Here is a 27741-nt window from a genome sequence, read left to right on the forward strand (position 1 = left end):
AAAGAGAGATTTACAAAAATAAAATATAAATGTCTTTCTCAGTATCTTAAACAGAGAGGTTGACACAGTGTCATTATGACATAGCGACTTTTTCTCTTTCAACTCTAACTATAACGCAGTTCACTTGATAAGGACCAAAACCATATGGTCGAAACGTTGTGATCACTATCAAACAATAAATTGCCAGTTGGGTCGGATATATACAAACACTCCTTTAAAATATAAATGGCTACCGTGGCACGATCTTGTTATTTACAAAAATATAAGCAGTTTGTTTTATGGTATCTGCATACGCATTTTCCAACACTAGCATGCTTTTGAAATATCTACTGCGCACATGTTATCACAATATCGCGCACACAATTCAGCATATTTTTTCAAAAATTGAAGATCATTCTATAATACAATATTTAGCAAAAATTATGTATGTATGAATATTTCAGAATTGTTCACATTATAATTAATTAATATCGATATTGATGACTTGTTAACAGGCGCGTAATTTAATCGAATTAAATGCAACATATTTAGTCTAATTTTTGTATATAATTTTTGATACACTGAAATTACACTGCATTAACGTATCTCTTCACTCCGATCTTCAATTACATCATGTATTTTTTAATCTCTTTAAATACAACAACTCCAATCTTCTAATGCGTATCTTCACGCATGTCTTCTAGTCGATATTAGAAGATCGTTACATGAATCAAGGAGCTCATCAATCGTGTCTCACGCCGGCACACGCGATACCCTCGTCGGTCTCTCACAATGCGCTGGTAAATCCTGCAGTTTTACACGAAAAAAAAGAGCGTAATCGACTAATCGTTCACGCTCATGGCGCCTTCCAGATTGCTTGATCTAACTCGTAGAGCAACATTCCACGATCCAGAGCGACCGTGCCCATTCGTAATCGGAGCGAAAGAAAGGGCTCGCGGAGGAAAGGCTCACGCAGAGCTATTTCGTACGCGAGAGAGCTGTAAAGCAACAGCTCTCCTCGTTTCAGCTGTCCGAGACAATGCCGAAAATCGACGTCCGCTCCAAGGCCTTGATGCGACCTTCCCGCCTCGATCTTTCGAGCTGGTCGATCAATCCCGTAGGCCGGCCTGACAGCATTCCTCGGCCCACGCCTCTTTACTCTCCTTCGTCATCTTTATATGATCTCTTTTTCTCTTTCTCTCTCTCTCTCTTTCTATAGCACTCCAATCGTGTAGCTTACACATTATTTGTATGAACTCTACTATATTAATTAATATATGAAAATATCTCAAATTAAAATACATTGCATATATATGTATATAATCTTACTTTATTTAGGATTATTAACATCTGATTTTTGCATAAGAAACATTTGATTTGATATAAATTTAAAAGAACATGTAATTTTTTTGTTTATTCTGGTAATACTTGAAAATACTCATAAAGATTCATAGTATTTAAGATACAATTTGTAGATCTGAGAAACAGAAATGCAAGTCTATGTATGTAATTATGTATATGTATATGTATTCCGGGGCAATTGAAGAATATATTATTCTCACAAGCGTTTGCATTAAAACCTATGCAAATTAGTCCGGACGACCGCTAACACCCTAGTCTATTATTTCTTGTGCAATGCGCATAATTCTCCGTAAATTTCCTTGTATATATTCATTAAATCAAAGCACTCTAGAAAAGGTAATTTCAAGAGAAATGACAATTTATATTATCTAGTCCAGTAAATTAATGTATTTAGCCAAGTAACAAGCAATATTTAATTAACCACAAAAATTAGTTAAACAAATAAATAAACTTGCGATTTCGAATGAAATTAATGGATACAAATTGTATCGAAGTTGATTTCAATATTTGTAACAAACAGGAATTTAATTATTGATTAAAAAATAGCGAGCTTATTCATCGGATTTTGTGGTCCTCTTATGCAATTAACTTTTTTTTTAAGATTAATATTTATTGTACGATCCAATTCGAAATAACAGTTGATTGGTTGATTCTTGATTTATTCAACGATCGATACTCTAGTTTGTTTCTGTATTCTCTCACCAAGTACAACAGGATGAGCTCAAGAACCGAGAAAACACAACGGGTTTTAATCTTTTTTTTTCTTCTCTCTACAAAAACGTATCTCATAATCCACGGAACAACGGATCTTGCGTCCCTAGATATCATTCTCATCGACTTTCACCGAAGACTTTGGGTAGCAAGGACGTTTCTTGATGTACAATCCACGAATACTTCCGTATCCACGAACGACTATTATCTCATTATTAAACGCCGCTATTTGTTTCCTTTTGCATTCATTTACATGTGATCCCATAAGTGATATTGTTCTTGCGTTTTCCAAAGAAGACAGTTTAACACATTTGTGAGTTTTAACTCAAGGAGGTGTTTGAGAATAAGAATCTTGATTGCCATATCTGTTTATTTACAATTAGTAGAGATTTACATTTCTTGTATCCTATATTAACATTATTTTTTGACAGTTCAATGTCTTTTTATAAATTATATAATTCATATAAAAGTTGAGATTTGAAAAACAAAAATATTGTATAAAACTTACAAAGGATGGGAAGTAAATTATAAATTTAATTTACCAAATTAAAAAGTTATATATAAATACATGGAATATAAAGAACTTGCGACAATATATAACACTGATCAGATTTTTATACGTTTTTCCAACCGTTTTTCTGTGAACCGAAACTGTTTTCCTTTGTAATTCATACTGTCAGGATGTAACAAGCGGTGCCAATATTGTTGGCTGTAAAACTCCATCAAGCAATTCCGCAACGGTTGATGACTAGAGTCGGAGAATGCAGATTAGATGCATTGCATTTGCATACGAATGCGTACAGACGCGACTAGTCTTGACGAACTATCGCATCTAATATCTAATTGTTAGTCCGTTTGACCCAATCGAGAATCGCCGCACGCGCAGCATCGCACAGACACGATTTTCATTCTCTCGGCTGTTGCGTGCCATCTTGCAATAAAATCGCGCTTTAAGAGTATTGAGGTATTCGACGAGAGCAATTCTCTCTCGATACGAGTTTTATTCAACGAGACGGTCGTTGTCCGAGAAATGGAAAAATTTGGGACTTATCTTAATCTTTTTTAATATTATATATTATTTTATCTTAAAACTCTATTTTATTATTTTAATTTTATCCCATTTTTAATTGAGAATAAGATACTAAAATAATTAGATACTGTGGAAAATAAATATGTCAATATAATAAACACATATTTTATTGATATAAAAAAATTTATATAGAACCATTCGCCCGCGTGCGAGACCGAAGCGTTCTAAAGTTATTTTTAAGGAAGGAATTCGAAAGTATTATGCATACTCGTATCGCGATGTGTCAGCACATACATGTCTCGCCGCGCAGATTTGTGATGGCTTCGCAAATTGGGCCAATCGATGATCCAAATCGAGACATAATCCAATAACTCTGCCATACCCGCTCTAGCAAATATTCAACATTCCTGCATAGGGACGACTACCATGTCTGTTGCAGCTCGTAAATTCCTTCGTCGAGAAACCGAAGAGTCTGCAATTTCTTAGCATATAAAACAGATTGAGGAAAATAAGTTACTATATGCAACGATACAGAAATATATAACAAGAAATATATAGTGAAGAAATCATGGAGATAAATTAGTTGTCTTAAAATATCTTCGTATATTAATAATGTAATTAATATTATTATCTTAAAAACATTACGATGTCACCTAATTGCTGTATAAAAACTGACATTAAGTGGATTGAAATTTAAATCTATTTAAAGCAGTATACATATATACTCGTATATATTTGTAACGAATTTGTATGTTTCCTTGATTTGAGAGATATTGCTTAAATAAGTAATCAGGCAAGTCACAAATGCTCAAATACTATATGCTGAATTTTTTAAAGAGTTTGTTTTTTATTTATCAAATAAGCCCTACAGAATAGATTTGTCGGTTTAACGCTTGTACACAGAAGAGTAATGACCATAATTTACCGAAAAGAACATTTATTTCTACGAATTTGAAAACTATTAGTATAAAAGAGAGAGGAGAGAGTCTAAAAATCTCAATACGGATATAAAATTCTGTGCTATACGAAGAGCAATAAAATTTCTTTTTTTTTATTGCTGTCTCTCTGACCGTTTATTCTCCTTTCATTTTCAGGTGAAAAGAATTTCTCGACTTAGGCTAAGATGTCACATCACAGCGACGACAACATGCTGATAGCAACGTCAGACTCCTTCTGGGAGCCGGGCAACTACAAGCGAACGACGAGAAGGATCGAGGACGGTCATAAGCTCTGCGACAGTTTGATAGCGTTGGTCCAGGAAAGGGCGGAGATTGAAAAGAGCTACGCCAAGGCACTCAAGAATTGGTCCAAGAATTGGAACGACAAGATCGAAAAAGGACCCGAATATGGTACGACCGAGGCGGCATGGAAGGGTGTCCTGGTAGAATCCGACAGACTTTGCGATCTTCATCTCAGGGTGAAAGAGAACCTCTGCAATGACATCGTCCAGCAAGTCAAAACGTGGCAGAAAGACACGTACCACAAGGTACGAACAATTACATCAATTACATCTACTATTCCCTTCAGATATAAAAATTTGAAGTCGTGTACAAGATTTCTATCTCTCTCCTAAAAATTTTTTCGAACGGTGACATTTATTTAAATGATAAAATAGTAATTGATGCAACAAATAATATCAACTCCAACTCTCAAAATATTTGACATTTTTGCATTTTACATTCATGCATTTTTTGACGTATATAATTAAAATTTATTTTTAGATTATATTACAAAAATTTACTTTTGTTACATTCTTTTTGTCCAATATAATCACTTTTATGGATGGAAAATTTGATGTCTACTATTCTCAGTGATTCCTCTTATACCAATTTTCATAATAGTACTTGCACGCAATAGTAATATTAACTGATGTTGCACGGGCTTGGTTCTATGATTGCAGTCGATGATGACCCTGAAGGAGCGCAAGGAAATGGAAGATGCGTTCAAGAAGGCGCAAAAGCCATGGGCGAAACTCCTACAGAAGGTCGAGAAGGCAAAGTCGGAGTATCACAACAGCTGCAAGACCGAGCGTACCGCGGCGAACATGGAGAGGAACGCCTCGGCGGACAGTTCTCTCTCGCCGGATCAGGTGAGCATGTCACAATCCATTGTATATCCCGCATATCTCGCGCACACATATTACATCACTTGTCACTCGTAACGTTTTATTAACGATCGCGGCGCAACCAGTAGTACCATGTACTACTATAATAGAAGTCGCTCCGTCATCACGTTCGCTTTTAAAAGACCGACGAATTAAAATTAATTCACGTTACAAATATGATACGGCAAGATTGCGCGAATTTGCTTTTAATAAAATAATTACTTACAACTCCTAAAATTCTGGTGGAAACCGTAAAATTTCTCGATATTTTATTAAATATGTTATTTAAATATATTGTTTAATTAGATAAGAGTTCTCGAAGGGATATAAATAAAAATGTGATAATATTTAAAACGGTAATTATAATGGTGACAAGTTAAACGTTGTTATACGAATATTCCAATTCGTGAGCGCAAACATATACATACATACTGCGTATATTTATTATTCAATCAACAGCAATGCGTATTTTACATTGTTTAACATCCACGAATTAAGATAATCTCACGGCAATACACTTTTTCGCATTCTTAACAGTATCCTTTTCAAAACAATGAGACAATCGAATTATATAGATGTGCACAATGTATACTTTTAACATCATATGTTCACGTTAGTCTCTTGGCATCTCGATCACGCGTATTACACGCGGTTCTACGTACGGTAGATACAGTTGTTCTTTAGCGAGTATTATTTACAGATGGCCCGAGGCTCTGAAAACGTACGTTTTACACCTTGTATGTTTCTAAGAATTCTTGCATGCGCTATTCTCTCTTTCTCTTCTTCCATTCTTGCTTCTCTCGAACGTTTCGCAGTGAGCTAACGATATCCGATTCGTTCGCTTCTGCGCGCAGAGTTCTCAGTTTGTGTTTCTTGCCCAACATCTCTCATTCGGTACGGAAAGGATACTTTGTAATAGTCACTGTACGAACCAATATAGACGTTTTATTTCATTTCTTGCACGGTAGTAATTATAGGAACCAAACCTAAATAACGAAACAAACTTGCAACGCAAAAGAAAGATTACATTGCAGCTTTTTGTATTTCTCAGTTTTATTATTTTTTAATTGTTTAAAATATTATTAGGGAGCAAGGATTGATGTAAGTTTAGAAAAAGAAGAAACAATTTCTATAAAATTTCGCGTTTTCATAAATTTCTATTTAATTCTAAAAAGCATATAAAATATAAAAAAAAAACCCGCCAAACTCACGCGCACGCATAGTCGGCAATAATGATCTCGATATCGGAGATAGACATCTCTGAAAGACGGCTAACGACGTTTTTAGATGACAGATTGTGGATGTGATGCATGGAGGCTCAGAGTACCAAAAATCCTTAGGAATAATAAAATAGGCGACGTTCAGTTTGTATGTATATGATGTTGCATGTAGCATGTTACTTGACTTATGTGTCTTTCCCCTCTTTCTCTTATTACAGAAGGCTCTGCTGGTAAGCAAACCTCTGATTTAAGCCTTTTCGATTAACGCACGAGAAGTATCTGCTCGAATTGATCAGTCGAATGAATCGAAATTAGAATGCAATCAACATATATCCTTTTATGTCACCTTTACATGCTTTCTTTTTTTTTTTTCATTTTTTACATCTCTTATCTCAATTTTTATAATGTTGATCTATCTCTTAAATTTAAATGTAGCATGCTTTGCTCGCTCACGTTAGATATACTATTATTGCTTAAAATAATTATTCAGCGTATATATTTAGAGGACTGCTACGTATATAGAGGAATATGACTGATATAATTTGCACCGCCGATTGATTAAGCGTTACTCGTAATTACAAGAGTACACACTTCAACGTGTATTACCGTAATTTGGTTAACTCAAAACTGGTATAAACATGAGAAACACCGTGCACGTGCATGAAATATGGATAATTCATGAGTCGGTATACATAAAATCTCTATGCACTAAATTCTTAGAGCGCTCGCGGCACATATAATGATCGTGCGCGTACGATGTTTTTTTTTGTAAAATCGAATAACGACGTAAATTTTATCCAAGACAACTCTCGATCTTGTGTCTTCACTGTACAGCGACTTCACGTGGTCGGAAAGTAATTATTAAGTGCTGTAATTATCTAATTATGTAAAATTACTGTGATGTAAAAATATTTTAAAATCCATAAAATTTATATAAATTTTGCTATTATTTCCTAGTCTTAATAAAAATCCGAAACTTTAAAAAAAGAAAACTCTTTTTATGTCAAAAGTTTGTACGTAAAATATTCAATTTTTATATTGTATTTTGACAAGAAATAAACATTTTTAAATTGTCTGAGAAATGTAACGATGCATTTCAGTATTAATATGAAAATTTCTTTAGAATACATATATATTAGATAATTATTGTGATTGAGAACGGCTATTAGTTTATACATTATTTATATGTAGTTGCATGACGAGGCAAACACTTATAAATAGATTAAAAAATACGTAGTTTAATGTAGTAAATAGACAGAATATACATATATATATATTTGCACATTTTTTAAAAAATCGTTATATATACATATATATCTCTTGTCTCCTTCCTTAATGTGGCATTCATGCTTAATATCGCAAAAAAAGTACCTTTCGTAGCTTTTTGGCGATGGGCTAGATAAATTTGAAGGTAAAGAATTGGGATTATTTATTAAAAATTATCTTTTTAATTAACATTTGTAAATTTTGAACTTTGTAAACTAACAAAATAATCAGTTTAAAATGTCGCGTGATAATCATTATATTGGAGATTAAATGCAAATTGCGTGAAAAATGAAAAAGGTTTAGTTTTAATATATATACGGAGCGTACTTTTATAAACTTTTACCATCATAAAGTTTAAAGCTGCTTTAAAAGCTTCAAACTATCAGACTATATCTCGTGATGCCAACCAAAGTCTTTACCTTTAAGCCAACATTAAAGAAGAATGCTTTCTGTAAGATTTCTAAATATTTTCCTCGTCTCTTTTGACAGGTAAAGAAAATGCAGGACAGAGTGCAAAAAACGAAAGAGGAAGTGCAGAAGGCGAAGGAGAAATACGAGGCGGCGCTTCAAGAAATCAATCAATACAATCCAAAGTACATGGAAGACATGACGCAAGTGTTTGAGAAATGCCAGGAAATGGAGGCGCAGCGACTACAATTTTTCAAAGACGTCCTCTTCGGCATTCACAAATGTCTGAACATATCGCAGGATCCAGTGTAAGACTTTTTCTATTATTGCACAATTATACGGCATGATAAACGCGTAAATTAAAAAAAAAATCAAGAATATATTTTTTCTATTAAATCAATTATATGTTATAAATGTGATACGATCGTCTATCATAATCAATATTGATTACTGGCTCTCAGTGTCATTATTTAATCAATTCAGTTTACAATAATTTAAATTAAATAATAAAACTGGCAAAATTGAAATCGCTATCTTTCAGTTTCTGCCACATTTAATGAATATGAGAAACCTTCGCGTATCACATTATCGTTATTATTTTATGGGTTGTATATTATGATTTTCAGGCTTCCACAGATATACGAGGAATTTTATCATACGATAAATAACGCCGACCACGAGAAAGATCTCAAATGGTGGTCTAATAATCATGGTGTAAATATGGCTATGAATTGGCCGCAGTTCGAGGTAAGTTCGCTTATGCTTGTCTCTCTATGCACTACAAAAACTCTATACTGTCGCATGAAAAAGCCCTGCTCGTGGTTGAAGATCTATTGTTAGACAACATATAGCTGTAGCGTGGATTGAATATTACTCTATAGCTCTTCCCTTTATTTTACAATAATTTTACCGTTACTCTTTGATCGTTATGTGCGCCTTGCCGTATATTCTTTTATTTCTGGCACACTTGGTCCAACAAAGAATACAATAATAATAATGTTTGCCGTTAAATGTTTGAAATATTTAATATGGAATATAAATATATCGGTATTTTTAGAGGAAATAAAGTTTTATTAAGAGAGAAATAAATTTTCCACTTTAAAATAATAATAAGTAAAATACTGATTTTTTTATAATGTATAATATATATAGTGAGAATGATATCCTATTTGCGCTAAAATAACGAATAAGATCTTACGCACTTGAAGGGAGACGAACGAACATACTCTTAATCAGTGTTTTTAACTCCCTCATAACTTGTTGTGTCGTCAAATTGTATCGTATAACATTAAATAAAGATTACGCTTTTGTACAATCGCGCTTCCGAGAAGATACTCCGCTTACGATAATATTTTGTCTTCTTGAATTTTCAAGCTTCTACTCATAATCTTATATTTATCTTACTATATCATTTGGGAGCGCAACATTCTCTTAAGAAAGATTAATAGCTTATCAATTTATAGAAAATTTGTACAATCGTTGTAGATAACGCGAGCTCATCAATCGTCATTTTATACTGATCACGGATTATAAGTATTGCCGATCTTTCTTATCAACATTTTTCAGTTTAATTAACTTATATAAAAAAACCTTATGCCCTCCAAAAAGATGTGTTTTGTTATTGTAATCAATTACATCTTTTGTTTAAATGATGTTATATGTGCCTTTGTCTCCCGTCAGCGCGCACTGTGTCAATGGTTAAACTCGTTGCCAGAATAACGCCCAACCCCACATTGTCACCTCTCTCGCCTCGACTTTTTTTTAATCCGAAAATACTTTAAACTAAGTAATATCGAGAATTCCCATACAATGATATAAAATATCATACAATATATTTTTAATATTTAAAAAAGGGGAAAAAAAGAGGTAGAGAGAGAGAGAGAGGAGAAACCCACGACAATTTTCCGGAATGCATGCATGTGATTGTTTTGGGACATTGCTATTATGCAGGACTACACAGAGGAGTTCCGCGAGATCACGAAGGGCTCGAAGTCGAAGGAGGCGCTCCCGGCAGGCTCCATCACACTCATCAATCAACGCCCGGTCGGCGAGGATCTGCATGTAAAGTTTTGTTTATACGTTACACACATGGCACGCGCCGCCTGCAATCTCATTTTATAATTGTTGAATACATCCAAAACCCGGTCCAGCCTACCCCGACTATGATTCGTCTCGATCGGCCATGTTGGGACGATCGAGAGGTCATCACCGGTTAGGCAAGCACGCGATAGCTTTTAATGCGGATGTCGCAGCTGGTCGCGAGGTCATCCAAGATGGGTTTCCTTTCTCAGCTTCTAGCTCTTAGCCGGCTTAACCGAATTAACCGTAAATCCGCTCCGCGCTTGCGCTCGCACGTAATCGCACGGATCTCTGCCTAAAGGTGAACATGGACAGCCTCCTCCCCTGGGTGGCAGATATAAGAGGAACGAATTTACAAACTATTGAGGCAATATACAATGCGACAAAGGCAGGAAATATAAGTCATAAAATATTGCAAAATTACACATCGTTCAAGAGGAGATTATGTTTTTAAATTATTTTCTGAACATACATATCTTTTTGCAATACAAATTAATGATATTTGTACCGTATTATTAGACGAGAAGAAAGATTATACAGATAAATCTGCTCCTGTATAAAGTAGCCGAATCTAAGCAAACAATTCTTTTCTTTTGAATGATATATTTTATAAGATATGATAAGAGAATTGTGTCATCATTATAACAAAAGTAGATGAAAACATTATACTTTAGTAATCGTTCTCTTGACTAGATTTATTTCGATAAAAAAATTTTGCAATCCTCGAAAGTTTGTGAATTGACTCGTTTCAAGATGCTTATTATCCTGTTCATGGTATACGGTATGGATAATTATATTATTACAATAAATATAAATCACATCGAGCTTAACAATAAGTCATATGCCTGCAACCGATTGTTAAAAATCACGTGCGACACATCTGCATGTTCCACATGCTTAAAAATATTATATTACTATGAAAGTGTCGTATTATATATGGATTAAACAACGGAAATATAATATGGAATTAAGTTCATGAATAGAAGAATTATAAATCAGATTGTACCAAGATTGTCGTATTTTCTTTCAGCCACAAATTTCTCAAATATGCGTAAATTATACTCTAATAGTATTTTAATTTAACATATAATGATCGAAATGGGTGTTTAATGGAGATTACAAACTTATATAGATATTTAATAAAATATTTACCAAAGAAAGAAGAAAGTTCCAAAGAAAATGCGATGGTTATAGGTCATTCTATGTTAATTTCTCTTGCATGATACAATATAAAATTTTGTATATAGTCATCAGAGCTGAATTATATTGTTTAATGATATCTCATTTAAAATGTTTCTTTCTTCGATAATGATATATCTGTGACTAAGAATCAAAATAACATTACTTCAACTACTCATAATTCATATAATCTGTCTATAGAGTTTTTGTCATGTTAATTGTTAGAATTCATCTAAAAAAAAAAAAACACACACAATCTCAAACCTTATCGTGCTTTGTAAATATGCACTTTTTAAACTTATAAATTGTAATGAAAATACAGATGTACGATGATAGTCTATCTTCTCTATAAAAATATCTAAATTTCTTACATCGTCAAGTGAACAGTGCTTACTACGAGAGAACATAGGATATTGAATCAGTCAATTTTTCTTTGATATATGCAAGATTATTGAGAAGATAGACATAGTGAAATAACGAGGGCTTTAACAAAATCGCACATGCATCGTTGGCATGCTGATTAAATATTCGCAGCGAACGGCTCTCAAATCATATGAAACATTTGGTTGCACGCATAGCATTTTTGTCGAGAGAAATTCATGCATCTATATCGCGGTTACGCACTATGCGGATTTTGTCGAGACGTATCTAATATATTTCCACACATTTCAAACAGGAATTTCCACCGGTCAACAACAAATCAAAATCGAAGTCCACCGGCCGTGTAATATCAGCGGACAACAATCACGGAGATAGCAAAACCGACACAATAAGTTCGAGCAAACAGCCTTCAGAGAAGAACAACGAGAGCGATAATGTCAATAGGACTGCGACTATTACGTAAGTTTGTTGAAAATGGCTCGTACAGAGCTCTTTATCTAGTAACCAGTAAGAACCGCGTGTGAAATGTACGATGATTGCAGTAACGGTACTAACGCCAAGCAAGAGTCAAATCCATTCGAAGAGGAGGAATGGGACGAGGACGGTGGTGAACCACTGGTCGACAATGGGGAACCAGGGGTTCCCGTGCGAGCACTATACGACTACGAAGGAGCCGAGGCGGACGAACTTAGTTTTAAGCAAGGTACCTACATAAATCGTGTCTTTCGCAAAATTTCGGAGTCATTCGATTTAACTTTATTTATATACATAATCAACTGATATGACATCATTTTCTATATCTAGAGCGAAAAACAGAGATACGATTGTCTCGTTATTTCTCGCGGTTAATATAGTTTAAAAAGCAACCGATAATTATATATATAATATTATATTATGTTATATTATATATAAATCGAATTTTCACAATCTTTCTCAGGAGATGTATTCGAAAAGCTAGAAGACGAAGATGAACAAGGATGGTGTAAAGGAAGAAAGGACGGTAAAGTGGGTCTTTATCCGGCGAACTATGTAGACTTGGTGTCGCAATAGATTAACTAATATAAAGCCAAATCCACAAGTTCGTTAGTTACTTAAATATGTAACCTTTGCGCGAAGAACAAAAATTGCGTTTCGTTTCTCTCCGCTGTTGTCTGCGCGAATTGTAATTTGTGGAACGACAATTTCGCGGCGCGTTAGAAGAGAGACGAATGATGAATGAATATAGAATGAAAAAAACGAGTTACAACATTTTAAAGTCCAAAACTTGAACCTAAATTGTCTGCATTTACGAATTGTATAGTGAGAAGTGATTCTGTTTCGAGATCTATCCTCCGCAACAGAGGCAATTATAGCGAAATTAATTTAAATGAATAGCTTCTTATGCAAAAAGATAGCTCCTCACTCTTTAAATTTGTTTTTAGATAGCTAAGTTAGAATCAAAATCCTTTATTAGTTAATTTCAATGGATAAACATGGATTACACGCGTACGGCGCGTATAGCAAGTTTAGATATTGGAATATTGTACAATCATTTTACGGCTCGTTGCTACTCATAATTTTTTGGCTGATGCGACAAGAGTTCTATTTAATTTATTGTTATTAAAAAAATATTATTAAAATCTAATGTCTATCTAAATGGTGTCATTGTACATAATAGACATAAGAGTATAGCAATACGTGAAGTTATTATTACCATTTAACGAATTTAAAGCGTTGCGATATTTATGTGAACACATAAAATATACAGGACATTACTTTAAATAAATATTAATATACAGTATGTAAAAAAAAAAAGAGTATTCGCGGGACCCAGAAAACTATAATTGTTCTCTTTATTAATTATATTTTATAATTAAGATATAATAATTTGGCAAAACAAATATATGAATAAATTATCAATGTTACGTTGAATCCAGAAAAATATTTTCGTCTAAAGTATGTTGTGTGTACATAACTTGTTTCTATATAAATCCGATAATATTAGAAAAGTTTACATGAGAAAAACTTAGGTATTTTATTATTATTTAAAAAAATATGATTCACTCTTGTATATTTCGCACAGAGAATTAACTGTAACACATCGTATACTAAAAAGTATATAGAAATGTCTCATATTAACCATTATTGATTTAATAAATGTAATAATATCTATCAAATACCCCATACATGTATCAAAAAAATATCAAATTAATTTTTCTGAAACTAAATGCATAAAATTCCAGAAAGTTACTCTACATAAATCATATAAAACCAATATGTAGCTAACACTTTATTTACTTCCAAAAATCACAATTTTTTTCGTAAAACGTTTCTCTAACAATGAGTTATTTAATGTGTTAGCTGCAGAGTCAGAGGGATATTTGATTTATGATTATTATAATAGACATTGAAGAAACTAAATATTCATTGTGAATACATTGTGTCTATGTACACAATATTTATGTAAATATCGTAGAATATAGTGAAATCTTTTCTTTTTCAATTCAGTCTGATTTTTTTATAATCATTCATTTATTACCCCTCTAAATTACTTTGTGAAGGGTTCGCAACTTTATACAGTTGTTAAGTAGACCCTGTCTTGTGTATAAAATTTATGTATATTTAATAAATGACTTATACAAAATATTCTGTCCATTTATCACATTATATTTATCATAGAAATAATATATTATTATACATACAGATGAAATTTATATATATATATATATATATGACAAAAATTTATTTTATTATAATCATATACATATTCTCTCTCTCTTTCTTTCAATCTTTCTCATACCCTCTCTTCCCATCCGTCTCTCTCTTACTCTCACATCCTGTTATTACAAATAAAAATGTAATTATTTATAACTAAATTCACAATAGCATTTAAGTTCTATTGCGCTGACATAAATCGTTAAAATCAAATTATTATATAAATAAAAGCTGCTTTTATATCAAATTATAGATTAAACTTGAAAATCCTTAGAATGTCTTAATGTAAATTACTTATATTTTATAGGAAACATTATCTTTTTCCGATTTATACATGTTTATCATTAATAACTATAATGGTATTAATTTTATTATTTTCTTATTAGCTTCTACAGGATAAATTATTTTTAAAACACAGGCATATTCACATATGTAAGCGAATTATGTGACTTGAATAGTACAAAAGAGAATATAAGAAAAAATGTAGTCGGAGCAAGCAGTTCGGTCGGTGACTTTATGTGCATAAATTGTGTTAATGATAATACAATTTGGATTATAGATAAGTATGGATGTACAATGCCTACCAAAAATCCGAAGTGTGCAAAAAGAGGAAAAGGATGAGAAATCAAAAAATAAATGTTATTCAGACAGAATCAAATGTCAGTTAATCCTCACATGAAACAGCAAGTTTATTAATTCAAGAAGCACAATATTCCACAAACAAATTATATTGCAACATATTTATTTATATCCATTTAAAATCATATATTTGATACTATTGTATTTAATAAAATTTTAATATGATATCAAGTATACACAGTATATTTAATTCATATACAATATATTATTATTTTGGAACTACACTCTTTAAGTGATCTATTTTAAAAAATTAGATACAACGCTTTTTTCATTATCAGTATGAATATTATATATATTAAATGTTTTACAGAATTATCTTTTTAAAGAAATAATTATTTCTCCAATTGATTATAAACAGAAGCACTCACAAAAGTAAAATAAATGTTATTAATCTTTTAATAAAAAAACTTATAATTCTCTATTTTCTATTGACTGTGCATAATTCGAAATAATAGTTATCCAATTTATTATTTAAAGATATTGGTCTCGCAGTTCCAAATAAATCTTCATAATTTTTTGAAAAAGTTTTGAAAAAGAAGATCTTATAGAATTATAGAATTAAAATGTATTGATATTTATGATAGACAGAAATATACGATAAAATTAATTTTTCATAAAATATAACTTAGACAACTATATGACATATTTACTATCCACATGCATTAGTCATAAAAACAGTTTTATAAGAGAATAATGATATGTAATACAAATATTTATCTTAACAATAATTTCTTTTTGTGTTTTTCTTCTCTCTATTAATTTATATATACTGCAAAATACATATTTCAGAATATATATTGGAAATATGTAATATTTATTTTTGATAAAATATAAATTTTTTAACTAATATAAATATTCCATAAAAGGGAGAGGAAGAAAGAAAGAAAAAGAATGTGTTATTAGCATAAGTTTTAGAAACTTTATGTTCAAAATATATATAGTGTGTGTTTTATATTAAAGCAAGATAAAAAAAAAGAGAGAAAATGTAAAATTCCCGATGTATATTCTAAAATATTTTCTAGTATATATGAATTAACAGAAAAAAAGAAAAACAAGAACAAAAACAAAAAAAATATAAAGGAAATACCTTTTATGTAAGATAAATATGTACATTACTTTATTGATTATATGAGCATAGAATTATTCTTATAAAATATTCTTATGACTAATGATGCTTATTGATGTAAATATATCATATAGAATGTAAATTATTTAAGTTATCATATTTTATAGAAAATTATATTTTTATCCTACATCTCTCTATGATAAATTTCAATAAATTTTAATTACATATACATTAGAGATTTTAATTATATACATTATTCTTATAAGATTGTGTTTTATGACTAATATATATTATATAGAAACTATGTTCTCTCTCTCTCTCTCTTTTTTTTTTAGAATAGAATATAATTTTTCCAAAATTTATAATAATATATACACTCTTCTTTTCCTCTCTCTTTTTCTAAAATATGAATTTTCTATTCTAAAGCTTATGTCCTATAATAGTACTTTTATTTAAAATAATATGTTTTAATAAGATATTTTGAAATAATAAAATAAATGTAATTATTTCTTATCTTATTTGAATCATAACAATCTAATCGAATTTATCTTTTACAAAAAAAAATGATATAATAAAATTGATATTACATGTACAAACTCCATGTAACTTATAAATTATTTAATGTTCTTAGATATCATTATGTAAATAATGACAAATTAAAATTGCCAAACTTTTTGATTAAATATACGGCTGCACTTTTGCAAAAAACACAATTTACATGTACATTATTGGCAGATCTTATAACAATTATGTAAATTGTATAAATGTTTTAACTATAATTACATATACAATTGCAATTTTAGCAGCTGTGATTTTTATCGTCCAAAAAATATTTTAGAATACCCTCACTAGAGTTTTTTCTCTTTAGAGTATCCTATTGTATACATGGGACAAAATTTATAGAACTATACATCAATGGGTTGCGACGTGTTCTTGCAAGTCCTCCAACGTGCGAAACGGCTTGTCACATAACTGACATACATGAGAATTTCCGTTGTGTATGTCCAAATGTTCCGCCAGATCTTCTTCTGTATCAAACAGTTCGTCACAAAGCATACACTGATACTGATTGATGACTCTCATTCCTTGCTTCTCCCATTCCGCTATCGCAACTTCTTCTTCGTGCTCCTGCATATGCATTTCCAACGACATCTCCGAATCGAATGATTCTGAGCATTGACCGCAATAATAGATTTCCATTTCTTTTGTTTCATTATTGCTCTTATTATCCTGATTTATGCTAATCAAATTGGGATTGTCGTCTTCGTCATCAAACAAGTGTTTACCGACGTGCTCTTCTAATGCTTGATCTGATTCCAGAGTATCGCCGCAGATAGCACATTGATATTGTTCTTTGCTGTTGCTCTGTTCTCCTTCGCTCAGATCATCGCAATGTTTCTGCAAATGATCCTTCAACACTTCTTCGTCCGTGAATATTTTATCGCATACGAAACAGGTATATGTTTCCTTAGATCTTTCTCCGATATTTTCCCCGCTATCGAGTTTTACGCCTGTACTAGTTATCTTGTCGGACTGGATATCAGATTGATCGTTCTTCTCGGTTAACACATTTTGCACTTTTGTCGCGGTCTCAGTTCTCTGATCCTCTTGCAGCGTTGTGGATTGCGTTTTCTGTGGCACGTCGATAGTGCTGGATTTCTTGTTCCCGATCGCGTTTACTATGTTGAATTCCGACTGATCGTGACTTTCCAAATGCCGCACGAGAAGCTTCTCCGTCCGGAACATGGAATTGCAAACATAACACTTGTGAATCTCTGTAGCTGTTTTACAGACATGCGACTTCACGAAACGGGCTTCGACTATCTCATGACACCTCTTGCAACGCATCATTTTCTGCTTATTTTGTCGCGGTGGTGTCGCTGCTGCATTCTCGTTTTGTAACGTTGTGACGTGTGTGACACTAGCGCTTGGCATCGTTTTGTGAGTACGAACATGCGCCTCTACGTCCTTTCGACTGCTAAATGTGAGTGCGCATACCCCGCATATATGATTTTCGGTTATGGCACCCTCTATCCTGATTGTGTCTTCGTAATCAGCCTTCTGTTCGTTCGTTAAATTTTGCTCGACGAAGAGAGGCGCCCATTTAGCGCCATTATCCAAAACTTTGACCATCGAACTATTTTCCATACGTTTGACAGAAGTAACGATCTGCTTGTTCGTTCCCAGTGATTTTTTCGTCGCTGAACTGCCATGTATTATTGCGTGCTCAGTCGAAGTTTTGGATGCTTCTTTGGGAGAGATCACGTCGTCCGATTTGTCGGAATCAGAATCCAACGCAGAGGTGTTGTAGTCGTTATACTTTATCGGCGGTACAATTCGACGTTTACGAGAAGTTAAGCTGATGGATCCGCCATGACTGCTCCCTCTTGGCGCGGCCTGTTTCAAAACGTGAAGGTTATTGATGTTATAGAGCTTACTCTCTTTTGATATATCTAAACGTTTAAGTACGACCTTCGGTTGATATTCGGGTAAACTCATAGCCGCCTTCGCAATCGCCGGCGAGACCCTCGCGAATCCGCATGTATCATCTGCATGTTTAATGATTGAGGACTCGATATTCTTCTTTATAGCTCTCTCTATTATACCTTTCAACTTCTCATCAAGTTTTTTACGAGAAATCGCACTGACATCGTCCAATTTCTCGGGAAATAATGTTTTCGCAACGCTATCGTTTGTGCCGAATATTCTGTGCCTCATTTCCTTTTGGACAAAATCTGCCAATTCAACTTGTACACGTTTCAAAACCGACAATTCATTACCCTCTACCTCGATATTTAAACACCTTTCGACAGATTTGGTGTTAACTGGCTTGCTATTTGCATCAGACGTCACGGGATTATTTATTCTACGTAACTGAACCGCGTCGATAATATCAGTATTTTTTTCCCGACTGCTTTCGTCAATGTTAGAATCCTTTGTTAAATTATTCGAATTCTCTGTATCCGCAAGAATCAACGTTGATGTTACGGCATATGTAACGTCACCGATCACAAGCTCGGATTTCAACGTGTACGGTGTAAACGTTTCATCGTCAACTTGTGATTCGGGTTTTTTTACGCTAACGTCTGCCGTAACATTATTTTCAGCTAACGAAACTGAAGAATTCTCTCGTTCCATTGAACTCTCTAAAGAGGATATATTTTTCTCGGCACTGTTTTTCTCATCAATTGTGCTCAATAATGAATTTTTCTTATTTGGCTGCAAAGTACTCGAATGCAAATTACTCAATCTCGTTCTGCGCGTGTCAGAGTCTGTGTCTTTGTCAGGAATCACAGTATATTTTTCTGTGAGATTCATTTCTAAATTTTTTAACACTTTTGCAATCCTCTTTTGCCTTTCCGCTTCCTTATCCGCGTTATTTTTCGCTCGTGCCTTTTGCACAGGCGATAATTGCGCGTCATCGGAAACTATGGAATCTGTATCAGACACATTCTCTCCTGTCGCGGCCACGAGCGCCTTTTTCCTCTCTATATAACGCTTTGTAGATGCCTTCCTTCGTTCGATATTTCTGCCGCGTCTCGCAGGTAACCATTTAGTTCTCATTGGTCCTGAAGTTGTTTTACTTTCTATATGTTCTCCGCTGCCATTTTCTGCAGCCTTCTTACTATTATCAGGATCATCGAGCACTTTGCAAGAGGAATCCTTGGACAAAGTTGGTCCATTATCCTCATTATCTGATATGTTTATTACATCCAATATAATCTGGCCAGTGTCACGATCAATATTTGTGAGCTCTGATGAAGATGCATCTGCTTTGGATTTTTTCTGAAATAAAAAAACAGTCAGGTTGTGCTTGGCAAAATAACTCTTAGATATATTAGTTTAATAATTCTGTCAAGCATTCAACTAAATATTATATAATAGCTTATTATTGAGTAATATAAAAATAACATTATTATGAAACACAATTAAGTAATTGTGCAAATTTTAGGTAAAAACACCTTATCATTATCAGAAATGCTATCTTCATTTCTATTCAAACGTTTCCTTTTCATATTTTCCGTCACACATCTTTCGTCCTTATGAGAATCCTTAACCTAGGATAAAAACGAAAAATGAATAATAATTATATTAAACTAATGAAATGTAGCATAAAAAAAAGATATAAAAATTTACATACAGGATTAGAAATATCAGATGTTTCCGATATTTCCAACTGTTCCAAAAGAATCTTATTGGACTGTATAAATTGTTCCTTAAACTCGCTCCACATATCCAGCTTATACAAGCATACATGGCATATGACACTGGGTAAATTTTCTTCATGCTTGACCTGCATTAAAGAAAGACGGAATAAGTATTCGGGTGAAATATCGAAGTAAATATCTACGTCAAAAAACCTACATCAATACAGGTGCATTTGGCTAGATCCTTAAGCTTGGATTCCACATTCTCCTCGTTAATATCGGTCATGCAGCCGTGATCAACCAGGCAGATGCGACAGCGCTCGGCCATGTTCGGATTTCTCGACATCGTATCGCGAGAAAAGGTCAAAATAATCCGGGATGTTCAGAGGAATCTTAACGGCGGTCCAAAGTACGTGGCGAACTAAATCGCGACGAGTTCCTGCACATCGCTATCAGTAACCTTAAGAACCCACGTGATTTTGACACGAGCCGAGCCGATGCAACGGCGAGGCTGAAATCGACGCGACGGTACAATCTTCCGAATGACGATCGCGTTGTCCCACGCAGTATGCCGTATCGTTCAAACTCACTTTCCACTTCTCTCACGATCAGATTCACTCGCGACGGCGGGATGCATCCGCCATTACAATGCCAGGCAAAGCACAAAGCGCCACAGAGCGCGCAAAGGAATCAAAATATGGCGCACCCGATACGTGTTGCGTGAATTCGTTGGCGCTAAATTCTAACTCTATCCTGCTCTATCTTAATACTGCATTGGTGTACGTATGTACATACATATGCACATCGATACCGCACGCACAGAGTGGTCGTCCTATTGGCTAAGCTCCGTCGAATGGGTTCTCACCTTCTCACTCGATCGTCAAAGACGCCGCAATCGAAAATAAAAGTTTTTGTCGGTTATGCGGAGCCGGAATCTACCGACATTACTGGTCGTTGGTATCTGCCAATATTAGGGAATGATGATGATGAGATACCAAATATCTCGAATGTGACACATCGGTTGTCGGTATCCGCGAAAACGAATTTTCTAGCAAATTCCTTGAAATCGATTTGTGCTTTGAAGCACGATTACACAAAACTAGAACGAGTCTCGAATCCATCGGCACGCGTGCAAGCAATCGCGTTTTGGGCAGAATAACATATAAGTACTCGAACGTGTTTCTCATTTCCTAAAACGTACGTATTTTTGTTGATGCATTTTACATATTTACATACATAATTTCTTTGCGTAATTTCCTCTTTTTCTGCGGAATCATTTCCTGCCTGCATTCGCGCGCTTTACGCATCGAGAAAGTTCTGTGATGTCGAGACCGAGAACTCGAGGATAAAAATTATTACGATTTTATTCCGCGGAGACAAAAGGGGCTTTTTCTTTCATTCAATAATTTTGCCTTTTATCTGTAGAATGGCCGAGATAGATCTGTCACCTGCAAAGGACAAGGGTGTATTGAAGGAAATTATCAAGGAAGGAGAAGGAGATGCAACTCCTACGACCGGTTGCAAAGTAAAAGTCCATTATACTGGTACCTTGTTGGATGGAACAAAATTCGATTCCAGCAAAGACAGGGACAAACCGTTTAAATTTGATCTTGGACGTGGCAGCGTTATTAAAGCATGGGACATTGGCGTAGCCAGTATGAAAAAGGGTGAAGTTGCTATACTGACGTGTGCACCCGAATATGCCTATGGCAAGAGTGGTAGCCCACCATCAATCCCACCTGATGCTACCCTGAAATTTGAAGTAAGTATATATAAATAATAATTGTGTTAATTATTGCCAAATTATAACTGAAAATAAAGTGCCAGTTTTTAAGAAATCCTTTATATATCTATGTTAAGAGAATTTGTCATCTGTATATATGTCAAACATTCTAGTACATGATTAATAATTAATAAAAATTTTATATAAGTCATTATAATTCTAATATATTTCTTTAGGTTGAACTATTTGATTGGTATGGAGAAGATTTAAGTCCAAACAAGGATAAAAGCATTGAAAGATTCCAAATTGTTGCTGGAAAGCCTTATGCTAATCCAGAAGATGGTGCCCAAGTGAACAGTTAGTATCATAATTTAGTAAGCTTAAATTTGTTATATATATATATATATATACATGTTCTTATCTCTATGTAATAATTTTTATATATTCTTAGTACATTTGGTTGGAAAGTATAATGGACAAGTGTTCGAAGAGAGAGATGTAGAATTTACTCTCGGAGAAGGAGAAATTGTGGGAGTTGTTGAGGGTATAGAAATAGCGCTGCAACGTTTTTTAAGCGAAGAGAAATCTAGACTTTTAATTAAAAGTAAATATGCATTTAAGGAAAAAGGAAATTCTGAATTTAATATTCCGCCAAATGCGGATGTGGAATATGAAGTAGAGTTAAAGAACTTTGAAAAGGTAATTGTTATTTCTAAATAGTATAAGAATATCTCTTTAGTGACTTTGTAATTTTCTTAACTACTAATCGCATGTCATTTGTTATAGGAAACAGGCATATGGTCAATGAAGCCAGCAGAAAAGATAGAACAAGCAAAGATACAGAAAGAAAAAGGAACGAAATATTTGACATCTGATAAAATCAATTTAGCCATTAAAGTTTACCAGAAAGTTTTCAAGTATTTAGATAGTAAATCAGATTTCGAAGATGATCTCGTAAAAGAGAGGGATAACCTGGCATTATCAACTCACTTAAATCTCGCTTTATGTTATCTAAAAATCGACGATAACATTTTGGCAAAAGAACAGTGTACTAAAGCCTTAGAATTGGATCCTGAGAATGAAAAGGCCTTGTTTAGAAGAGGACAAGCACATCTTAAACTTGCATCACCTGAAGACGCTATCATAGATTTTCAGCAGGTTCTAAAAGTACAGCCGAAAAATACGGCGGCGTCTAAACAAATTTCAGTTTGTAATTATCTTATTAAGAAGCAATTAGCTAAAGAGAAGAAACTTTACGCGAACATGTTTGATAAGTTTGCGCAAGAGGATAAACAGGTTTGTGAAAAACAATAATGATGAATAATCGCTTCTAATCGACATGATCTTTTCTTCTACCAGAATTTTATATCAATTGCTGCTGGTCATGAAGTTGTTATTTTTAATTATTTAAAACTATAAAAATCGCCTCTGCAATGTTTAATAGTTGGATATTGATGGCTATTCATGTTTTAATATTTTAAGACAAACAATATACTGTAGAAAATGCATTTGTTATAAATGTCATGAATGATATAAAGGCTAATTAATTTAAGCCAATAAATCTTGAAAATAAACTTGTATTTGTGTTTGATCATAAACTGTGAGTAATGTCACAGAAGGAGGAGCAAAAACTGAAGGAACAACCAGATGTGATGCATGGGACTCTAGGAGAATGGGGACAGGAAGAAAGACCTGGAGGTAGAGACGCAACTGCCTTTGAAAAGGAAAATCCTAACATACTTATGCTCAATGCTAATGGTTCTGGTGAATTCAAAAACATGTAAACAATGGCCTCCTTTTTTTTTCTTTCTTTACACTGCCTCGTGTAACTGCCAGCGAACTGATATCTCATCAAATTTATTTTCGGTGTCTATTTTAAATACCACCATCTTTTAAAAAAGTTTTAAGTGTTACACATTGACATATATATTGAGACTTTGCCAAACTTTTAAACAATTTTCTTTTTATCATGTATAATCTACATGGATCATGAACTATATGTCTTTTTATTTATGTGCATGAATTATATGTAAACATTTTTTAAGAACGCATTCTCTTCCTTTTAAAGAATGAGCAGAGAGTAGAACATTTCTTTGAAAAACCATCTTATTAATAGAATACAATTTCAAGACATGATTATGTCATGTCTATTGTACTCCGATTTGTATATTATCACATTTAGAAATTGTGCAGAATTGTGTACAACAATTATGAAATCATCGTATTTCAAAATATGCCATTCCATTGTATGATGCCATTGTTTTTAAACTTACTTTAGTATATTAATTAGCATTATGTATACTGTAATAACATCTGAAGAGAAATTAATATGAATTTAGTATGTTCATATAATGATATACAAACTGTCCCAGTGAATAAAAATGCGCATGGAATTATGTATTTTGTGTAAGTTGAAAAAGATATTCAATATTAATAAAAAAAAAAAATATATATATATACTCAGCACTGATTATATGCACATATCACAAGCAGAAATGAAAATTTATTAGCAATGTACATTTTTTTCATACATATATTATCTATGCTAATTCACAAACCATGTACGATTTAATAGAATTAAAAAAGCATTACAAAATCAAGTATATAAGACACACAACTTGACGAAAATTCAACATCATCCTATTTCATTATCTTATTATTGCAATCTCTTCTAATTTCCGTGTCTTTCTATAATTTTTAATCTATAAACTAAGAATCTTTCTGAATGAATCAGCATCAATTTATTAAAAGCATGAGTTTTTATTCGATATGATATATCACGTTTTCTATAGTGTCTCTGTTATATGAAATAAAAGATAATACATTGCGCACAAAAACTCAATTTTTCAATTTTATCTTTAAGCAACGTATTACATAAATAAAAATAAATTGTTATAAAATATGTTTGAAGATTGTAATTGTTATAATGTAAAAATATTTTATCCAATCCTTTATAATTTCTTTTCAATTTAAAGTAAATTGAAAAAAAATTAAGTGATTTAAAAAATAAACTATTTCAGTTGTCATGTCTAGAAATGTATTTGATATGTTATCTGTTATATTAATAATAGAACACACAGCATACATATTCGATGCAGGAATATCTTTATGATAGTGTCCAAACCATCACAAAATTGAAATTTTCCGCAATGCGTCGATTGCTAATATGCCGAGGGAGATTGGCATTTATCCAAAACTTAGAATAAGATCTTATTCGAACGCGCAGATAATCAGAGTTGATGCACTTTTGCATAGAGATAGAAATGCGATAAGAAACGAAGAAGAAAGAGAGAAAAAAACGTCCTTTATAAAACACCGGAAATGCTTGATATTATACATGTTATTTAATATTGTGCATTATACATATGTATATTTATAGCACTTGGCAAAATATATATTTCTTAGCGAGTTGAAAAAACTGAAAAAAATATTGTCTTCTTTTTTTTTTAACAAAATTATATATACATAGGTTTCGCATAAACTTTGAAGATAGAATGTTCTCGAGAAATAATTGTCCTAGATAATTCCTTATGAAGCAATGTATATGTATACTCCAAAGCACCCGCCGATAACACCGTCCTGGTTCAATAGGAAGGGAGGAAGAGAGAAAGAGAGACAAAAATAGCCCTCTCTCCGTTGCGAGTAGCGTGTCAGATAAGGTATATATCCTATATCCTATACCGAATGTGTCTGGGTGTACCATCTACCATCCAGTATAGGCAAGAACGTTGAAAGAACGACCTCGCAAGTTTGACTGGATCTACAGCGCGAGAGAACAGAGTCGTCTGCTAGAGAGACTGAGCTTTTAAAAGAGATAGGAGATATTCGCGATCGCCGAAATGCCCAACATAATAAATGACATAAAACTGGACTTTAAGGACGTGCTGCTGCGCCCGAAACGGAGCACATTGAGAAGCAGATCTGACGTGAGTGTCGTAAAAAATAGCGCTATAATTGGCGCAAATTAGAATCACATCCGTTCGTTGCTGCCTTTATCCGTACATCCGTCTTTGTCAGACGAAAAAAATTCAGCGATTAGAAGCGCGTTATCTGTTATGAGATAACTCGAGATACATCGAAGTGTATCTGAGAACACCTGTTATATGAAATAAAAGATAATACATTGCGCACAAAAACTCAATTTTTCAATTTTATCTTTAAGCAACGTATTACATAAATAAAAATAAATTGTTATAAAATATGTTTGAAGATTGTAATTGTTATAATGTAAAAATATTTTATCCAATCCTTTATAATTTCTTTTCAATTTAAAGTAAATTGAAAAAAAATTAAGTGATTTAAAAAATAAACTATTTCAGTTGTCATGTCTAGAAATGTATTTGATATGTTATCTGTTATATTAATAATAGAACACACAGCATACATATTCGATGCAGGAATATCTTTATGATAGTGTCCAAACCATCACAAAATTGAAATTTTCCGCAATGCGTCGATTGCTAATATGCCGAGGGAGATTGGCATTTATCCAAAACTTAGAATAAGATCTTATTCGAACGCGCAGATAATCAGAGTTGATGCACTTTTGCATAGAGATAGAAATGCGATAAGAAACGAAGAAGAAAGAGAGAAAAAAACGTCCTTTATAAAACACCGGAAATGCTTGATATTATACATGTTATTTAATATTGTGCATTATACATATGTATATTTATAGCACTTGGCAAAATATATATTTCTTAGCGAGTTGAAAAAACTGAAAAAAATATTGTCTTCTTTTTTTTTTAACAAAATTATATATACATAGGTTTCGCATAAACTTTGAAGATAGAATGTTCTCGAGAAATAATTGTCCTAGATAATTCCTTATGAAGCAATGTATATGTATACTCCAAAGCACCCGCCGATAACACCGTCCTGGTTCAATAGGAAGGGAGGAAGAGAGAAAGAGAGACAAAAATAGCCCTCTCTCCGTTGCGAGTAGCGTGTCAGATAAGGTATATATCCTATATCCTATACCGAATGTGTCTGGGTGTACCATCTACCATCCAGTATAGGCAAGAACGTTGAAAGAACGACCTCGCAAGTTTGACTGGATCTACAGCGCGAGAGAACAGAGTCGTCTGCTAGAGAGACTGAGCTTTTAAAAGAGATAGGAGATATTCGCGATCGCCGAAATGCCCAACATAATAAATGACATAAAACTGGACTTTAAGGACGTGCTGCTGCGCCCGAAACGGAGCACATTGAGAAGCAGATCTGACGTGAGTGTCGTAAAAAATAGCGCTATAATTGGCGCAAATTAGAATCACATCCGTTCGTTGCTGCCTTTATCCGTACATCCGTCTTTGTCAGACGAAAAAAATTCAGCGATTAGAAGCGCGTTATCTGTTATGAGATAACTCGAGATACATCGAAGTGTATCTGAGAACACTTCTGTGACTTTTCATCTAAATTTATAATTTAAATAAATCGATGCGTATATATAGAATTATAATTTCCTTTATTATCGTTTGTGTCCTGTAAAAAACGATTATTTACATTACACAATCAAAGTTCTCAAATTTGTTTCGATATGTAAAAATTTCCTCAATTTAATTTTAATTATGATATCACTTTCTGTTAGTAGAAATTTTACTGTATCAGAATTTTATATTGATATAAAAAATTTCGTATCTTGCACATTTTTACATGAGAAAATTGATATATATATTCCTGTTTTTATATATATTTTTATGATCACATTTTCCACAATCACAATTTAATATATACATAAAAGGTCAATATTATA

At 33.1% G+C, this 27741-nt stretch overlaps 4 protein-coding genes across 8 annotated transcripts in view; 3 read left to right on the plus strand and 1 right to left on the minus strand.

Annotated features, from left to right (window-relative positions):
- The window catches only part of LOC115235696 (protein kinase C and casein kinase substrate in neurons protein 1), a 27809-nt gene extending 13467 nt beyond the window's left edge, over window positions 1-14342 (plus strand). The window contains exons 2-10 of one of the 3 annotated variants that reach the window (XM_029807638.1): window positions 4177-4568; window positions 4983-5171; window positions 5887-5907; window positions 8162-8388; window positions 8707-8827; window positions 10031-10141; window positions 12015-12178; window positions 12262-12422; window positions 12657-14342. In XM_029807638.1, coding sequence (XP_029663498.1) covers window positions 4206-4568; window positions 4983-5171; window positions 5887-5907; window positions 8162-8388; window positions 8707-8827; window positions 10031-10141; window positions 12015-12178; window positions 12262-12422; window positions 12657-12769 — 1470 coding nt within the window. In that variant the 5' untranslated portion in view covers window positions 4177-4205 and the 3' untranslated portion in view covers window positions 12770-14342. The remainder of the gene's footprint in view (window positions 1-4176; window positions 4569-4982; window positions 5172-5886; window positions 5908-8161; window positions 8389-8706; window positions 8828-10030; window positions 10142-12014; window positions 12179-12261; window positions 12423-12656) is intronic. The other 2 variants (XM_029807654.1, XM_029807645.1) reach the window with 2 other exon arrangements.
- A 2080-nt stretch (window positions 14343-16422) lies between these two features.
- LOC115235661 (zinc finger Y-chromosomal protein-like) lies at window positions 16423-21136 on the minus strand. Of its 2 annotated transcripts, XM_029807590.1 has the most exons (5): window positions 20484-21136; window positions 20260-20412; window positions 20081-20176; window positions 18591-19904; window positions 16423-18515 (listed from the first exon to the last, which is right to left on the minus strand). In XM_029807590.1, exons 1-5 carry the CDS (start codon window positions 20610-20612, stop codon window positions 17031-17033), a joined length of 3177 nt encoding a protein of 1058 aa, XP_029663450.1. In that variant the 5' UTR covers window positions 20613-21136; the 3' UTR covers window positions 16423-17030. The 2 variants fall into 2 exon arrangements, with proteins under 2 accessions (XP_029663450.1, XP_029663442.1); XM_029807582.1 differs by having other exon boundaries at window positions 16423-19904.
- A 135-nt stretch (window positions 21137-21271) lies between these two features.
- LOC115235717 (FK506-binding protein 59) lies at window positions 21272-24574 on the plus strand. The gene is made up of 6 exons (XM_029807666.1): window positions 21272-21463; window positions 21692-22028; window positions 22226-22346; window positions 22441-22688; window positions 22776-23285; window positions 23606-24574. Exons 2-6 carry the CDS (start codon window positions 21693-21695, stop codon window positions 23771-23773), a joined length of 1383 nt encoding a protein of 460 aa, XP_029663526.1. The 5' UTR covers window positions 21272-21463; window position 21692; the 3' UTR covers window positions 23774-24574.
- Window positions 24575-25630: 1056 nt separating this feature from the next.
- Window positions 25631-27741, plus strand: part of LOC115235726 (GMP reductase 1-like) — a 5874-nt gene continuing 3763 nt past the window's right edge. The window contains exon 1 of one of the 2 annotated variants that reach the window (XM_029807683.1): window positions 25631-25915. In XM_029807683.1, coding sequence (XP_029663543.1) covers window positions 25829-25915 — 87 coding nt within the window. In that variant the 5' untranslated portion in view covers window positions 25631-25828. Of the gene's footprint in view, window positions 25916-26920; window positions 27215-27741 lie in introns of those variants that run through there. The other variant, XM_029807676.1, reaches the window with a different exon arrangement.

The sequence above is a fragment of the Formica exsecta genome, unplaced genomic scaffold (genome assembly GCF_003651465.1).
Source record: "Formica exsecta isolate Colony F162 unplaced genomic scaffold, ASM365146v1 scaffold11, whole genome shotgun sequence".
Taxonomy (NCBI): Eukaryota; Metazoa; Arthropoda; class Insecta; order Hymenoptera; family Formicidae; genus Formica; species Formica exsecta.

Bases quoted from the DNA above. Each gene is read 5' to 3' on its own strand.
- LOC115235661 (XM_029807582.1), bottom strand. From the start codon at position 20,612: ATGTCGAGAAATCCGAACATGGCCGAGCGCTGTCGCATCTGCCTGGTT. The intron at 20,413-20,483 runs GTAGGTTTTTTG...TCTTTAATGCAG, and splicing joins CCAAATGCACCTGTATTGAT to GTCAAGCATGAAGAAAATTT. The intron at 19,905-20,080 runs GTGTTTTTACCT...TTTTTATTTCAG, and splicing joins GCATTTCTGATAATGATAAG to AAAAAATCCAAAGCAGATGC.
- LOC115235717 (XM_029807666.1), top strand. From the start codon at position 21,693: ATGGCCGAGATAGATCTGTCACCTGCAAAGGACAAGGGTGTATTGAAG. The intron at 22,029-22,225 runs GTAAGTATATAT...ATATTTCTTTAG, and splicing joins ATGCTACCCTGAAATTTGAA to GTTGAACTATTTGATTGGTA. The intron at 22,347-22,440 runs GTTAGTATCATA...ATATATTCTTAG, and splicing joins AGATGGTGCCCAAGTGAACA to TACATTTGGTTGGAAAGTAT.